This window comes from Amblyomma mixtum, chromosome 3 (genome assembly GCF_055824585.1).
Source record: "Amblyomma mixtum isolate Tamu chromosome 3, ASM5582458v1, whole genome shotgun sequence".
Classification (NCBI taxonomy): domain Eukaryota; kingdom Metazoa; phylum Arthropoda; class Arachnida; order Ixodida; family Ixodidae; genus Amblyomma; species Amblyomma mixtum.
Genome location: NC_143014.1, coordinates 6,539,811 through 6,556,938, shown reverse-complemented (window position 1 = coordinate 6,556,938; position 17,128 = coordinate 6,539,811). Strand labels below are relative to the sequence as shown.

The window sequence follows — 17,128 nt, the reverse complement described above, 5'->3', positions numbered from 1 at the left end:
TGACAGGTCTCACATATGATAGACTTCGGGTGATAAGGTGTCACCGGAAGGAGTATGCTATATAGATGAATTTTTCGGGGAAGTCTGGAGCCCTCAAACGTGATTAGAGCTGCTCCGTTCTTGCCCATAGGCCTGGCGTTTATTAATAATCGTGCACGAGTAGCACGTGAGGTTTGCCATGGGCTGTTCGCTTGTTAACCCGTTGGCACGATAAATGACCCCGCGGATCTGGCCGGGGCGTATGGTTTCATAAGCTTGGATAGGTGCCTCCTTTCCAGAAATTAGGAGAGACTGCAGTTTAATCAGATGGTCTCTGGCATGCATATGCGATATGTCGACAGCAAACTGATTGCTTCGTTCAAGAGGCCGTACTTGAAAGCCAGAGCAAAAATGAATTTTTCGAAGCTCATTAGCAACAGCTTCGTGGAGCTAGTATGCGGGGAGTGTCCCTAGTTGTCCAGGTAAGGTTAGCTTAATTATCACAGTGTATTTAACACTGATTGGATCGGCGGCTGCGGCCTTGTTCTTTCGCCTAACAGGCTGCCAATCATCTTCTTCAGTATGTTCATTATCAGCCAAGTGATCGATTCTGCCCATTGGGGTGACTATGGACGCTGAGGCACAGCCTAGCGATCGATAATGCGCATCCGCGAAGCGAGCAATTATAGCTATCTGCGAGTGGTCGTGTTTTACGCCGTGTCGTTTGCTCTCAAAGCGAGTGCTTTCTTGAGCCATCCGCGAAGTGCCTGACCCCATCCTAGGTTGCTTGGCAAATTTCGAAAACGGAAAAGTGCAAGATCCTACCTCGGAAGGGGCGCCTCCCGGCTTGTTTTCCGTGGAAAGAACACAGAATGGGTTGGAGACAGGTATCGTCGCAACCACTTGAATGGCTTAGTCATCCGCCATGCTTTCGTCGGCGCCGAGCACGGCGTCAGGTTGGGCCGCGTTATCGGTGCCGCTGCAAAGCGATGTTACCGCGGCGTCTTTCCGAGGCTGCTGCGAAGCCATGTTGGCGGCTTCGGCGGTAGGCGTATCCGATGCATCCGGATGGTTTCCTGGGGTAATCGTTGACGCGGAAGCGTTGAAATCGTCGTCCACAGGTGGCGAAGAACACGATGGGGGTGGCCCATTCATTTTTGGGAGTCTAGCCCAAAAACGTCCGGGCCAAAAAGCTTCAAAAAGTCGGAGCGATGCGAACGTGCCTCTGTTCCAGATGGCTGCTTGCAGCGCCACCCCGGAACTCTTTATTCGGGCAGACTTGCGCCCGCAAAGAACTGAATCACTCGGCGGCGGCGTAGCAACAAGCGTGCTCGGCGGTCGTCGAACAGAATGCCCGCCGCTGTCGGCCGTGCTCTTTTTAAAGCCGATAGCGAACATTCGAGATAAAGCTTGGAAAGCTACTAGAACATTCTGGCGCAAAGTAGAATCAGCTCCGCCTGGATACGATCAATCTAGATAAATCGAGGCGCGTCTTGCGTCACAAACGAAGCGATAAAGCGGCGTGCCGGCAGCCTTGAAGCATAAACACAACAAACAAACGCTACAAAGATTCGCGGCATTACTCCCCTCTCAAAGAAGCATCGACTCGTTGCTTTAGAACATAATGCGGCTATCAACAATCAAAAAACGGATTGTGCAAAAAATAAACACCAAATGTGGAAACATGGCCTCCTTTAGAGTGCATGATAGGGCTTTAGGCGTACGACATGGACTACATCTGGTCGTACGCGGCGTCGCTGGGATACAGTTTGGTCAGGGACGACTTCATAGTCCAATTCACCTAGCCGATGAAGAACCTTGTACGGGCCGAAATAGCATCGCAAAAGCTTTTCACTCAATCCTTGGTGGCGAATGGGCGTCCAAACCCAGACTCGGTCTCCTCGCTTGTATTCCGCGTTGCGTCTTCGTAGGTTGTAGCGTGTGGCGTCGGTCCGCTGCTGGTCTTTGATCCTGAATCGGGCAAGTCTTCGAGGTTCTTCTGCGCGTTGTTGGTAGGCGGCGACGTCGACGTTATCTTCATCGGTAACATTCGGCAGCATGGCGTCCAGCGTGGTCGTGGCATCTCTGCCATGGACGAGCCTAAAAGGCGTCATCTGGGTGGTCTCCTGCACTGCGTTGTTGTAGGCGAAGACTACGTAAGGCAAGATGACGTCCCAGGTCTTGTGTTCGGCATCGACATACATCGCGAGCATATCGACGATGGTTTTGTTGAGGCGCTCGGTCAGTCTGTTGGTCTGCGGGTGGCGAGCCAGCACAGTGCGTGGCGATCGCTGACAACCTGGAACGGTCGTCCGTACAGGTAGGGGCGGAATTGCGACGTAGCCCAGATGATGGCAAGGCACTCCTTCTCAGTTGTCGAATAATTAGCTTCTGCTTTGGACAGGGAACGGCTAGCGTACGTGATGACCTTCTCCACTTCGTCAATTTTCTGAACGAGAACAGCGCCTAGGCCCACACTACTTGCGTCGGTATGAATTTCAGTCTCGGCGTTTTCATCGAAGTGCGCGAGGATCGGCGGGGACTGCAAATGACGCTGAAGCTTTTTGATGGCTTCCACTTGCGGCGCTTCCCATTTAAATGGCACGTCTGCCTTTGTCAGGTGGGTCAGTGGCTCGCCGATGCGCGAAAAGTTCTTCACAAATCGTCGGTAGTACGCGCACAGCCCGAGGAATCTGCGCACAGCTTTCTTATCGGCCGGTGGTGGAAACATTTCGATAGCAGTGGTTTTCTGCGGGTCTGGCCGTACTCCCTCCTTGCTAACAATGTGGCCTAGAAAGAGTAGCTTTTCATAGGCAAAGTGGTACATCTCTGCTTTCAAGGTTAGCCCGGACGATTTGATTGCGTCTAGTACTGTTCGAAGCCTTTTCAGGTGCTCCTCAAAGTAGAGGCGAAGACAACGACATCATCTAAATATAGCAGACAAATCTGACACTTCAGGCCTGCCAGCACTGTATCCATTACTCGCTGAAATGTCGCTGGTGCGGAACAGAGACCAAACGGCATCACCCTGAACTCGAAGAGACCATCTGGAGTGATGAATGCGGTCTTCTCGCGATCTCTCCCGTCGACCTCTATTTGCCAGTAGCCGCTCTTGAGGTCCATCGATGAGAAATACTTAGCGTTGCAGAGCCGGTGCATTGTGTCGTCGATGCGGGGGAAGGGGTAGACGTCCTTCTTTGTGATGTTGTTCAAGCGGCAGTAATCAACGCAGAATCTAAACGCACCGTCTTTCTTTCTCACTGGAACAACAGGTGCCGCCCAGGGGCTCTTTGAAGGCTGAATAACGTCGTCGCGCAGCATTTCTTCCACTTGGTCCCGGATGGCTTGTCGTTCTCGTGGCGACACTCGGTAGGGGCTCTGGCGGAGAGTTCGGGCGTGCTGGTCGGTTATAATGCGATGTTTGGCAATCGGCGTTTGTCGGACCTTCGGCGATTACGAGAAGCACTCGCTGTAGCTTCGAAGGAGATTGCGAATCTGGCCTTGTGTGTTCCGGGGGAGGGCTGGGTTTATGTCAAAAGTGGGCGAGGTCTCTTGGTCAGGCGAATCTGCTACGGATGGGTCGGAGAGCGTGAAGAAGTCTAGTACGTCGGATATTTCGTCGAGGAATGCAATCGTCGTTCCTCTGTTAATGTGCCGGTATTCTTCGCTGAAGTTAGTCAACAATACTTCGGCTTGTACTTTGCGGAAATGTGCGATGCCTCTTGCGATGCCAATTCCTCGGTCGAGAAGCAACTGCATGTTCCCCTCGATAATGGCTTCAGTGTTATTCGTTTCCGTGGCGCCTACGGTGATGATGACGCTTGAGCGGGGTAGGACAATCACTTGTTCTTCTAGGACACTGAGCGCAACCTGATGTTCCGGAGTTCTCATCGACGGGATGGCCTCGTCCGTGGATAGTGTGATCATCTTGGATCGCAGGTCGATGATCGGTTGATGCTCATTAAGAAAATCCATGCCCAAGACCACTATGCGTGAACATTGGCGCAGCACTACGAAGGTGGCAGGATAGGTATGCCCCTTGAGAGTCACTCGCGCTGTGCATCGTCCTGATGGCGTAATGAGGTGGCCCCCTGCCGTGCGAATTTGTGGGCCGTCCTAAGCGGTCGTTACTTTCCTCAGCTGCGCAGCGAATGGTCCGCTCATCACCGAATAATCAGCTCCTGTGTCCACTAGAGCGGTGACTTTCCAGCCGTCTATAACCACTTCTAAGTCGGATGTCCTGGCTCGGGAGTTGCACGTCGTCCTCGGTGTCTCGTTACGGCTTCGTCGAGCATGTGAATCGGGGATGGGGCGTTTGGTCGAAGCTTTTCTTGATGGCGGCATCGCTTTGAAGGTGGTGCGCGTCGTGGTCGAGGTTGTCGTTGTATACGGCGTCGGCGTAGTGGGTGCGGCGTCTTCATACGGCGTGGTCGCTGGAGGATCTTCGTCGTTTCCTCGGCAAGCAACCTGACCTCCACAGGTTGCTTTATTTAGTTTCCCCTACGTGGGCTAGGGGACCTTCCTCGGACAGCCGCTGCGTAGGTGCGGCCCGGTGATGCAAAACGTGCGGTGGACGGTGACGGGGAGCGGGAAAGACGGCTTGCGACACGTACTCCCCTCTGTGCAGGTAGTCGTCGATTTACCGTGGTCGCTGGGCGGGGAGCGGTCGTGGGGCGTCGATGGCGAAACATCGCAGGCCGATGGGTCTGTAAAGGCAGTGACGAAGTATATGACCGGCTTCGCCGCAATGGAAGCACAGCGGGCGGTTGTTGGAAGTCCTCCAGGCGTCGCACTTCCTGGGGCTTGGGCGTGGTTCGTAGACTGGGCGGGCGGGGGCAGGGAGGCGGCGTTCGGAAACAGCTGGTTCACGTCGAAGAGGCGGACTTCGGCTCCCACGTTTTGGCTGAGGACTGCGTAGTGCAGCGGCGTAGGTTAATGCTGGAGCTTCAGGAGGAGGCGAAGATGACAGTGTGCCAAGCGCATGCTGCACTTCTTCGCGTACAATTTCCTCAAGGGTCGCTACTTGAGGCTGGTTGGGAGATGGTAGCAGGCGACGCAGCTTTTCCCGTACAATTTCGCGGATAACATCCCGCAGGTGGCCTCCGAATGCTGTGCCATCCGAGAGGGCAGACGAGGTCACTTGGGGCTGTCGAGGAAAATAACGGGCTCGTGCTTCCAAGGTTTTCTCAATGGCGGCTGCGAAAGTGGTGAATTCCGCGACCGTCGTCGGTGGATTGCGGGTGAGACCGCCGAAAAGTGCCTATTTAGCACCATGCATCAGAAGCTCCACCTTCTTCTCCTCCGCCATGACAGGATCGACTCGTCGAAAAAGGCGCTTCATATCTTCTACATATGCGGCCACTGACTCATTCGGGTGTTGGATGCGTGACTGTAGAAGAAGCTGAGCTCTTTCCTTCCTGATGATGCTCGTGAAGGCCTTCAGGAACTCCCGTTTGAATATTTCCCACGTCGCTAGAAAATCTTCGTTGTTCTCGAACCAAATTCTCGCTGGTCCTTCCAAGGCAAAGAAAACGTGGCTCATTTTAGTCTGGTCGTCCCAACTATTGAACACGGCGACACGCTCAAACTGTTCCAGCCATTCCTCGGGATCCTCGCCCGGTGAAGCGTTGAACGTGGGCGGCAGTCGGGGCTGATGTAAAATAATGGGGGTTAGGGTCGTAGCCATGGCTGAAGTCGAAATTGGGGGGTCCTTCTTCGCTCGCGTGCGGTCCGGTAGCAGTCCGAATTCTGGTGGACACCTCTGGAGACGACGGCTGCTTCGCCCTTCGCCTGCGGGGGGGGACGGCTTCTATGGCTTTCGCGTGACCTTCTTCGAGACGGCTCGGGCTGCTCTGACGGCTCCCAGGGGGTGAGGGCGACAGAGACATCCGTTAGCACCTCCACCAGGTGTCATGTAGTGGTGACTGCAGTCCGGCGAACAGTAAAATAACGAGGGTGTCTTCGAAACGGAACTCTTTATTTGGGCTGACTTGCGCCCGCAAAGAACTGAATCACTCGGCGGCGGCGTAGCAACAAGCGTGCTTGGCGGTCGTCGAACAGAATGCCCGCCGCTGTCGGCCGTGCTCTTTTTAAAGCTGATAGCGAACCTTCGAGATAAAGCGTGGAAGTTACTAGAACATTCTGGCACAAAGTAGAATCGGCTCCGCCAGGATGCGATCAATCGAGATAATTCTAGGCGCGTCTTGCGTCACAAATGAAGCGATAAAGCGGCGTGCCGACAGCCTTGTTTGAAAGTAATTTTCGTAATATCTGTCCTCCGCCTGTCGTATGTCGTTGTTAGGCTTATTCCTATACTTGTTGAAGCACTGAAAAACAAGATCATCCCTGGTGTCAATAAATAGCTAATATAATTTGTGCCTTGCTTTCATACGCGTGTACAATTCACGTGACATAAACGGCTTTCTTATCGTCTTAGATACCCTCCTTAAGTTTGGAGTAAAATGCATATTATAAATATCAATGAACTTGCCAAGAAATAACTTATAAGCGCTTTCTGCACAACATTCTTTAAATATTTCTATCCAGTCAACACTTGGAAAGTTTGAACGAAATCTTTCCAAAGAATTTTCTTTGAGATGTCGAAATTTAACTTTCTCATGAGAATCACGCTTCGGAATCTCCTTCTCGCAAATTAAATAAATACCCATATGATCACTGATGTCGTAGCATGAAAGTCCTGAATGGATGAGTGAGGAGTCAATGTTAGTTAAGAATAGATCAGTGCATGTTTAAGAGGTGGGGGTTATACGGGTTGCATTCGTAATCATATCTGTCACACGATATCATCTGAGTAATACACCAAAATCTGCACTGCTCATAACTTCATATAACATATCTATATTGAAGTCCCGACCAATGATTACATCATTCTTATTTCTCGTCGCAAGATTTAAATAAGATTCCATCGTTTCAAGAAATGAACCCAAATTGCGTGACGATGGCCCGTAAACCACAGACATTGAAGTGTTTCATGATATAACTGAAAGAATTTCAACGTCATCCAGCATGTAATACATTTCAGGATAAATTTTGCACTGAAACTGCACCAACAAGCATGCATATATCCCCTCCACGAGAGGTTTTGTGACTGAAAGAAAATGTTGAAACCAGTGACAATTCAAAGCTATCGCTCTCAGACAGACAAGTCTCCAAAATCATAACTGCATCAAAAGCAAAACCAAAGCTGCTTAACGAGACAGATATTTCATCACGCTTATTTTTTACTAATCTAGCATTTAGTTGGAAGCACTTAAGTATTGACGGGCTGTCCAGTTCAAAGCACAGTGTTCCGAAATTCACATGGGAGAGATGTGTTCGGAGCCATCACATTGTTGTGTATTTGTGTGAAGCGGTAACAACCGACACTTGCTTACTATTATACGTCCAGAAGATCACTTTCATGTCGAATGATTTGAGCACTATCCCCTTCCCTTCGGCTGGCGAGAACCTTGCCAATGGAGCACCATACTCGATATTATTTCTCTTCGCCCCATCTTCAGTTTGCAGGAGAAAAAATGTCGTTCTACGGGTAAGGTTTTCACACAAGTACACACATTTCCCCTTTTTCTAACAAATATTTCTTGTTTTTAAGTCATTGGTCTATTGGAGCTTATCGCCGAAAGCGCGAATAATGGCTGGTATTTTGTCCGCTTTTGCAGCAAGTTGGTGCTATGCCTCAATATCGCTCTCACTAATCTATGCGACATTGATTTGTTTAGCCACTTCGTTAACTTTGACTAGGAGATTCTCATGCTCACTTTCAGAAACACCATGAATTTCTATTTTCTTTTTCCTACTCCAGAACTCCAGCTCGTCCAAATCAAGGTTGAGCTTAAAGAGTTGTTCTTGGCAGCGCGTACTCTCGACCGGTGCCACACTTTTCCGCAGATGAGAGATTTCTTTGTATTGACCATCTAGACGCTTCAGGATTTCATCAAAGCAGTGCGACATAGTGTGAACGGACTGGTCATCGTTATAAACTTCTTTCAATGGCATTAAACTGTGTAGTTTCTGACTGATCTCAACAGAAGCAGAGGCAATGTCAAAAGCAGGAGCCTCGGCCGTGGTTGTCATTTTTCCGCTGCGAGAAGAGCCTGTTTTGCACGTTGGACGGTGAAATGCTCTGCGAGAACGAGCACTTAATGGTTTTCACGACTCAGGAATTTCTGAGCAGCCTTCTACGTGATATGGGTACTGACACTCTTTGCATATGATTAGGCTGCCAGGGCTGTCAATAGTTCAGTGGAAACAACGCAAACCTATCCAACCGTATCTCCCATCGAGAGCAGTTTCTTACACAAACCACTTTAATTAAGACAGGTTTGGCAGCAGCAGCGGCGATACTAGGAGCTAAAGCAAAATGAAAAAATGCACCAACCTCGAAAAAGTGCGAAAGAACGTGCAAGCGGTCTAAGGGTGCTTCCGCCGCTCGCCACTGCCAAACTGCCGAATGTAGGGGGGGCGTTGCCGACTATCGCTGACGCTAGAAGCAGCGCATTGTTGTTGGAGCAACTTGACGGCGGCCGATGTGTCTTGTATGTCGAAGAAAGGCGATGGTTTTAACCAAGCTGTTAAACCACGTATTCGACAATGAACTCCATTGTCAGTGCAACGTGATAGCTAGATGGACTGCGGACAGGGCAAGAACGTTCCTCAAAAAAGTGCGAAAGAACGTGCAAGCCGTGTAAGGGAGCGTCCGCCGCTCGTCACTGCCACTGCCAAACTGACGCATGTAGGGGGGCGTTGCCGACTATCGCTGACTCTAGAAGCAGCGCATGGTTGTTGGAGCAACTTGACGGCGGCGGACGTGTCTTGGATGTTGAAGAAAGACGATGGTTTTAACCAAGCTGTTCAACCACGTATTCGACGACCTCCAGTGTCAGTGAAAGGTGATAGCTAGATAAACTGCGGACAGGGCAGGAACGGTTCTGGAAAAATGACTGAGGCTTAGCTAAGGTTAAGCCTAGTCAGATGCGAAGCATATTGATGGCTAGGCTTGGTAAAGTTCCTCACTTTGTTCTTCAGTTGTTGTAGAACGTTGTCGCCGAGCCGAATATTGAGCACGCCGCTTAGCCAGACGTTCATCCCGCTCTTCATCGGTCTCTGTGGCACGCTGAAGCTTTCGCTTCTCGTTCAAATCAGCCCTGCTTCTAGGCGGCATCCCAACAGCTGGCCGGCTCGTAAGTGCCCGGAGAGCGAGGCAAGCTCAGCTTTATACCGCTGCTGTAGCGTCACGTGGTCAGCTGCGGCGCCTCTGATGTGGAGCCTCCACCGCCGCGGCAGACCGCGCGAGCCGGCAGCCCATCTCTCCTCTGCTGTGACGTCATGTTGTCACGTGGTCAGCCGCCGCGCCTCTGATGTGGAGCCTCCACCGCCGCGGCCGACCGCGTGAGCAGGCGGCCCATCTCTCCTCTGCTGTGACGTCATGTTGTCACGTGGTGTCACGTGGTCACGCTAAACGCCACGTGGTCGCGTGGTCAATGGTAGCTCCACCGCCGCGCTCGACGGGCTGTAGTGTAGCTCTAGTAATATGCTTCGCATAAAAGTGTGAAAGAACGTGCAAGCCGTGTAAGCCCTTGAGCGTCCGCCGCTTGTCACAGCCACTGTCAAACTGCCGAATGTAGGGGGATGTTGCCGACTATCGCTGACGCTAGAAGCAGCGCATGGTTGTTGGAGCAACTTGACGGCGGCCGATGTGTCTCTGATGTTGAAGAAAGGCGATGGTTTTAACCAGGCTGATCAACCACGTATTCGACAACGACCTCCAGTGTGAGTGCAAGGTGATAGCTAGATGAACTGCGGGCAGGGCAGGAGCGGTCCTGGAGAAAGTGCGAAGGAACGTGCATGCCGTGTAAGGGAGCGTCCGCCGCTCATCACTGCCACTGTCAAACTGCCGAATGTAGGGGGGCGTTGCCGACTGTCGCTGACTCTAGAAGCAGCGCATGGTTATTGGAGCAACTTGATGGCGGCCGATGTGTCTTGGATGTTGAAGAAAGACGATGTTTTAACCAAGCTGTTCAAACTGAAAGCGACGAAGAGTTGCGTGGAAGACGAGCAAGCCACCAAGTTGCGTGTGATCTGTGCCAGCAATTATGAGCAGGCTGGGAATATTGCAAGTCGCAAGTGGTTACAATCACTCAATAAAGCAAGCTTTTACTTTAAGTACAGTGTTTTTAGCACGGCATTGCTTTGCAATCCATGCATTGAGCTGACTGCTAGCTCTGTAGCTACCCATGTGTATGCAGCAAATTGCCTTCAAGAACAATAATGTGGTACAGCAAGCGAGACACAATATGGACAAGACCGACTACAGGACAACAAGACAGGTTACAGGACAACGCGACTGACTAGAGGACCAGACAGACTACAGGACAACAAGACAGACCACAGGACAACAAGACAGACTACAGGACAACAATACAGACTACCGGGCAACAAGACAGACAACAGGACAGACAACACATACGATTTATAATTTTTGCAACAGCGCTACACAGCGAGGACAACGAGCAAAGAGTGACACAAAGACGGCGCCGTCTTTGAGTGCTGTCTTTGTGTCACCACTCTTTGCTCGTTGTCCTCGTTCTGTAGCGCTGTTGTAAAAATTATGAATCAGTACCAACTTGCCCAGACTTCCATTCTTCTGCAACACATACGACATGCCAAAAACATCAGAGGGCACAGACAGACAACACAACCGAAATTTTCTGTTGTAATCCTGTTGTGTTTTTTGACAGGATGGTCTCACTCATAAAGCGCCCCGTTAGGGTAGCTTCTCTTGCATTCTGTCTTGTACCATAATTATGTGAAATATGGGCGTAACGATCCGACTGAATTGTGCAACGTTTATTTTCGGAAGCAGTTGTTGTTTTTAGAAAACAGATACTAAATATGAACCCTATAGATGGCCTAATGGCTCTGCCGCTGGGCTGCTGATCGCAATGTCTTACCTTCGAGCCCGACGATGGAGGCGTCTTTTCACTGGTTCGGAAATGCGCATGGTTTTCAATTTAAGTGTTGGCACTGGTCTCACTCATAAAGCGGCCCGTTAGGGTAGCTTCCCTTGCATACTGTCTTGTACCATAAATATGTGAAACATGGGCGTAACGTGCCGACAAAATTGTGCAACGTTTCCTTTCGGAGGCAGTTGGTCTATTGAGTTCTGCTAGGTCCGCTCATTTTATTCACTGAAGAATCAGTTAAAACTTTGACTCACTCAGAGGACCACAGCGAACACTAGGAATGTGTAGTGTGAACTCTGAAATTACCAAGGCGGGTTTGACAGCCGGAGGATAGATAAAATAATATTTCTGCCCATTGTATGCACCCATTCCGCTCAATCATTGGACAAACAATACAATTCGCGATGTAGCAATGAGGCATGAATACCGCACCTGGAACCCAGACGGCTCCCCTATTGAGTGTAGTTTGAAATTCCCGAGAATGTTTTCAACATTACAATACAGTGCTAAAACACGCCTTTTTAGTGTAGAGTTTTTGTCATTTAAGTTGCGCCTGAAATATGCGTGCAATTTGACTTAATGGGGTCACACACATAATAGCTAATTTAATTTTTCTAGCATATTTTAGGCCTCCAGCAGTGATTCTGCAGATTCATCATCTTCTCATTGTCTTACCATCGCTAACCATCAAATTACGAAGGACGAGACCACTACGGAAGCACATCGCAGTACGGCCGCAGGGGGGACCAGGCGAGGGCTCCGACAGAATGGACACGAGACGCGCAGCTCATTAGTACCACGCAAAAGCGGACAGTGTCACGAGACGGAGCGCTCGCGCTGGGCCAGCTGCGAACACAAAACGGAACAACCGGCCATTCTGTTGGCACCCATCGGGTCAGTGCTTGCGCACTATAAACCTGGCCGCGGCTTTCCCACTGCACTCGACACATCCATCAGTTTGTCAGCCAGATTCTTTCTTGCCGTTTGGCACGTCACCACCAATGTTCTCAGGATAAGCTGACACTCACCTTCAGTTCACTAGACGGTGGCACTTGGATCTTGGGCGGAACCGTCAGCGTCGACAGCTCAATGGGCAGGTTCTGCACGGCACGATAGAGCATGTGTGGTTGCACCCAACAATCCAGCGCATCTGGGCGCATGTTCGGAATCACCACCGAATATAGCAATGAATTACGGCATCCACTTTTAGGGGCTACCTATGTATAATAAATACGCGCGTATTTCAAGAAAGAGCGTATTTCAAGAAAACCAGGAAGAGGGAACACAGGACAGAGTCGCGAAACTGACACCGTCCTCTCATGTTAATGCTTTATGGACGGTACAAAGAACGCTTTAATGTTAGCATTGCGGAGGATGAGACGAAAAAGCTCGCGCATCCTGGGCACGCTGCCGATTTAATTAGTCTATTTGTAGCATGCTTGATAATTGCGAAGCATGATGAATTTCCGAGTATTGTCATTGCTTTCCCGCACGGCAGTCATCCAGGCCTCACGTCCAAGGCGGGCCTTCAAAACCGTGGTTGAGCTCGTGCAGAGGCCCGCATTTTTGTCGCACAGCTTTATTTCCAACCAGAGTGCAGAACTCGGTACAAGGTATTTGTCCGCGTTGTATTTCTCCCTCCTGTCCCTGTTGCTGCGTTGTCTTCTTCAAGTATGTAACAACTCGCCGTTTTACTGATCTAAGGTGTGCATTCATCCATCACTCGGCGCGTCGACTTATCTGCAGTCATGGACGCCTAAAAGTAACCGAAGACGGAAACGTTCCCCGCCCACCGAGCCTGTCTGTGGCATGACGGCAGCTTTCACCATAATCAGTTTTTTTTTTGCTCGTTTTAAGTGCTTGAAGAAGGTTTTGTTATGTTAGGTAAGAAAAATGTACCCCGACACAGGTGACAAAAGAATTGGTTTGGTTTGGTTTGGTTTATGGGGTTTAACGTCCCAAAGCGACTAAGGCTATGAGAGACGCCGTAGTGAAGGGCTCCGGAATTTTCGACCACCTGGGGTTCTTTAACGTGCACTGACATCGCACAGTACACGGGCCTCTAGAATTTCTCCTCCAAAGAAATTCTAGCCGCCGCGGCCGGGATCGAACCCGCGTCTTTTGGGTCAGCAGCCGAGCACCATAGCCGCTGAGCCACCGCGGCGGCGCACAAAAGAATTGCTATTCAGTGTTAGCAGAAAAGTGAGTCGACCAAAAAAAAAGCGATTGCACGTTTGGGACAGCTTGAGTAAGTAGTACTGCGGTCCTTGACAGTAGTTTGAATGAGATCAGAGTTGTCTTAAGACATTATTTCATACGTTATTTCATACATTATTCTTATGGAAAATGTTTCCATTATTAAGTGCATGGGTTAGTTTGAGTTTCCATACAACATCCTGGAGTGCAGCAGACTGCCTTTGTTACTAAGTTTTGAAATCTATTAGACATTTATGTTAAAGGTTATAGTTTGACTTCTGCCAAAAGTGAAGATTTTAGTGGCAATTCGAAAGCCAATTGTTAATGCAAGGATTTCTAGGAACGAATTGTCCATTCTAGATGTTTTCGTGCCCCCGTTAATGCTGCAGGTTATCCCTGAGCAAAAGTTATCATAACGTGCGCTACCACTGTTTTCATTCAAGATATCGCACACTCATTATGTTCGATGGTGTAGGTAACTAGTTTCAAGCGGAATCCTTTCTGGCTGATGCTCTTAAGCAAAACAAACATCGGAGATATGTAAATCCTGCTGTTTGACTACAGCTAATATTAGTCGAGACGTGGCCGATAAGATGCGTTGAGAACAGGGGATCGCGGAGCTTGGATAGAACATAATAATTTTAAACTGTGACTCATAAAACACTCAGTGTAACCTGAGCGTATTTATCCGCCGTAGTGGCTCAGTGGCTACAGCGTTCGGGGCTGATCATGAGGGAGCGGCATCAATCCCAGCGGTCTCATTTCGAGCAATACCTATCTGGTGAGTGCGATAACAGTGGGAGAGAAACTGAACGATCCATTCTGACGTGCTAATGCGCAGCATGGGAGCGTTATCCTATTATATAACGTTCCCTGTTTGCTCCGTAATCTACTTTGATGGTTCGGTTTAGACGGGTTTAACGTCCCAAAGTGACTCAGGCTATGAGGGACGCCGTAGTGAAGGGCTGCGGAAATTTCCACCACCTGGGGTTCTTTAACGTGCGCGGACATCACACAGTACACGGGCCCCACAATTTCGCCTCCATCGAGATTCGACCACCGCGGCCGGGATCGAACCCGCGTCTTTCGGGTCAGTAGCCGAGCGCCATGACCACATCGGCGGCTTGTAATCTACTTTGAAGCGAACTGAAGCGAATTCGAAGCTGAACATCTGAAAGCGTCAACAATTGCTTTGCTGGTTTCACACACATTCATTTTGGGCTCATTTAGACAAAACACTGGTTATACGAAGCAATAGGCAGCTTGAATATTCTACATGCCTCAGAATGGCCATAAAACGAGCCCTAGATTTCTGGACAGTGTAGTGTTGTGGATTTTACCAATTACTCCCCGGGCAGCTCTCTGGGTGCAGGCATTTTTACAAAGGTAGAAGATGAGAAAATACATGATTTCACAGAACCTTAATTTATTGAGAAATAAATGAAAAGTAATTTCGAAATAAACTCACAGCCATAGTGACCCGATAGACATAATTTAGGATAAAAAAAGCCAAAATGGAGGAAAACCTCTTACTGCACCACTCCTGTATTGCAAGTTGGAAAAAGCCAGTAGTACTTTTAAATAAATAAAGCATAGTTCAAAATAATTTCGCAAGCGAAGAGAGAAACAAAGGTGACAATATATACAAGAATAAAAACAATAGCAGAGACCATGGCTAAAGAGGCGTAGGAAAGCTAAGCCAAGTGAACAGCGTGAAAGCAGGGACTCGAAAGAAGTGGAACCAAAACAAAAAGAAACAATGTGAGACGCTGTTGAATGGCGGTTTGGCACGCAACCACACAACGGGAACTTGGAGGGTGGGTATATTTTCCCTCTGTCAGAACCTTACCTCGGTCATGAAGCGCCGGTTGAACACCACACAGGCCTCGAGGCGTGCCAGCAGAGCCTTGACGTAGTCGTAGCTTAGGGCGCCACTGGGCAGCCGGCCGTGCGTGTCGCGGCACGCGGCCAGCGCCTGGCCCGAATCGACGCGCATCTCCTGCGGCCTCGACCCGGGCGACAACAGCAGCAACAGCAGCAGAGCGGCTGCGGGATTTAGCGTATTATGAAAAATACTGTTTAATCTGGCACCGATATGTTTACACTCGAGCCCACCTATAACGAACCTCACTGTAACACGGATTGTGTTCGTTGCATGCGGTGTTCGTACTAAGTGGACTCCCCGCATTGAACCCAAACATACCATGTCCGCCAAATATGGCGTCGAATTCTTTAAAAAAAACGAGTCACTCGCGACTATTTCTTCACAGCAGACTCTGTCACGCCGCTTTCCAGGATATGCAGGGTGGTCATGTTCTGTTCTTAGATAGCTGTCTGCTATAAGGACGGAACACAACTAATGGTACTTGAAGCTACTGAACAGAATGAGTAAAACTGAGGCAAAGGAACGGGACGAAAGGCACACATAAGCGCAGAAAAGGCGCTGACTTCCAAGTAATTTTATTTATGAGAACAGGTGGCTTATAAAGTCTATGAACACAACAAAAAATACACTAGCGTCGAAAAGGCTCAAAGTAATGACAACAGCACTTCAAAGGACACTTCGAGGCAGCACTTCAAGAGAGAAAGAAGGGAACGAAGAAAGAACGAACGAAAGAAGGGAAGAAAGAAAGGAAGAAACATCAAAAGAAAGAGGGAAGACGGAGAGAAAGAAAGGAAGCAAGCAGGAAAGAAAGAGAGGAAGAAAGAGAGAAAGAAAAAAGGAAAGAAGGAAGGAAGGAAGGAAGGAAGGAAGGAAGGAAGGAAGGAAGAAATGCAGCACGTGCAAAACAAACCACCAGAACAAGTTCACCAGGTGTGTCTGTCACCCACACTTCGCTCACTTTTACGTGGGAAGCTCCCAGACACCCTTCGAGCATGTGGGAGTAGCGGTCTCGGACTCCAAGGAGATGCCCTCGACTCAGCGTGGCAAGCTCAGCGGAGACCTACTACCAAGTGACAAGAGGTTTTTGGTCGTTTGGTGCCCAGCTTTCGCCGGTCGCAAGCCAGAGAATGGGTCGGAGCCGAAGGTTCACAAACAAAACAAAGTTTATACAGCAATGAGACGATACAGAGGATTTCACAATCACTAGTACAAAAACATACAAGTGATTAACAAAACAATGCAACTCGTGCAAAGTTAAACTCCAGATAGAGATCAATACAAAGACAATATAGCACCTAAAGTGCACTAACACGAGAGAGAGGGGCAAACAAACAAAACACAATTTGTTCACCGGGCACTGCGACAATCCGACGTCCCGAGGTCCACGACGATGCCGTCCCGCAGACTGGCGAACGTTGCCTCGTTGGTCCGATGCTGGCCCAGTGGTGTTTTCCCGGGAGTCGAACGGGCGCGCTTCGATGAAGCTTAAACGGCGGTCCGGACTAATCTGTCAGCGGTCAACGTCCTTCTTTTATAGGCTCGCTTCCACGTCTGTTTGTTCTACGCGCCATCGTAGGCGCGCACATGCACTCAGTGTCAGCTGTGCAGACTCCCTCCCTTTCTCGCACCGGCCGCGCGTCCTGGTTGGTCAAAGGTCGGGGTCCGCTTCCCGAAAGTTCGGGCTAGTTCTGGCATGGCGCTGTCGCCGACGTCCGAGTGCCGAGGAGGGAGACATATCTTAGTGCACGCAAGGTTACCCCCTTTTCCCCCGGTTAGCAGTAGAAGCGCCTCGGACGTTCCAGCGAAATCGACGTGGATGACTCAGTCCCTCCGCGCACGCCGTGTCGGTGAGCGGTGGTGGAGGGGAGAGGGAGCCACGCCCACAGGCTAGGCGCTCAGCGGGGGTTTCCTTCTCCCCCGTTCGGCTCGCGCCGGCGAGACGCGTCCGCGCAGCGCTGTTTTAAAGCGAAAGCTTTACTACTTGCACTTTCAGCCTTTGCCGTGGCGCGGTGGTGCCACTATTGACCTTTAGTTGACCTCTGTGTGACGTCATGTGTGACATCACGCCGAAGAGAAGGGCGACCGA

General features: G+C 50.0%; 1 protein-coding gene across 1 annotated transcript in view; it reads right to left on the bottom strand.

Moving 5' to 3' along the window:
• The window catches only part of LOC149349156 (uncharacterized), a 110,739-nt gene that overhangs the window by 45,264 nt on the left and 48,347 nt on the right, over positions 1 to 17,128 (bottom strand). The window contains exons 2-3 of the mRNA XM_089576746.1: positions 15,007 to 15,203; positions 11,990 to 12,061 (exon numbers count right to left, since the gene is read on the bottom strand). Of these exons, the coding sequence (XP_089432872.1) occupies positions 11,990 to 12,061; positions 15,007 to 15,203 (269 nt within the window). The remainder of the gene's footprint in view (positions 1 to 11,989; positions 12,062 to 15,006; positions 15,204 to 17,128) is intronic.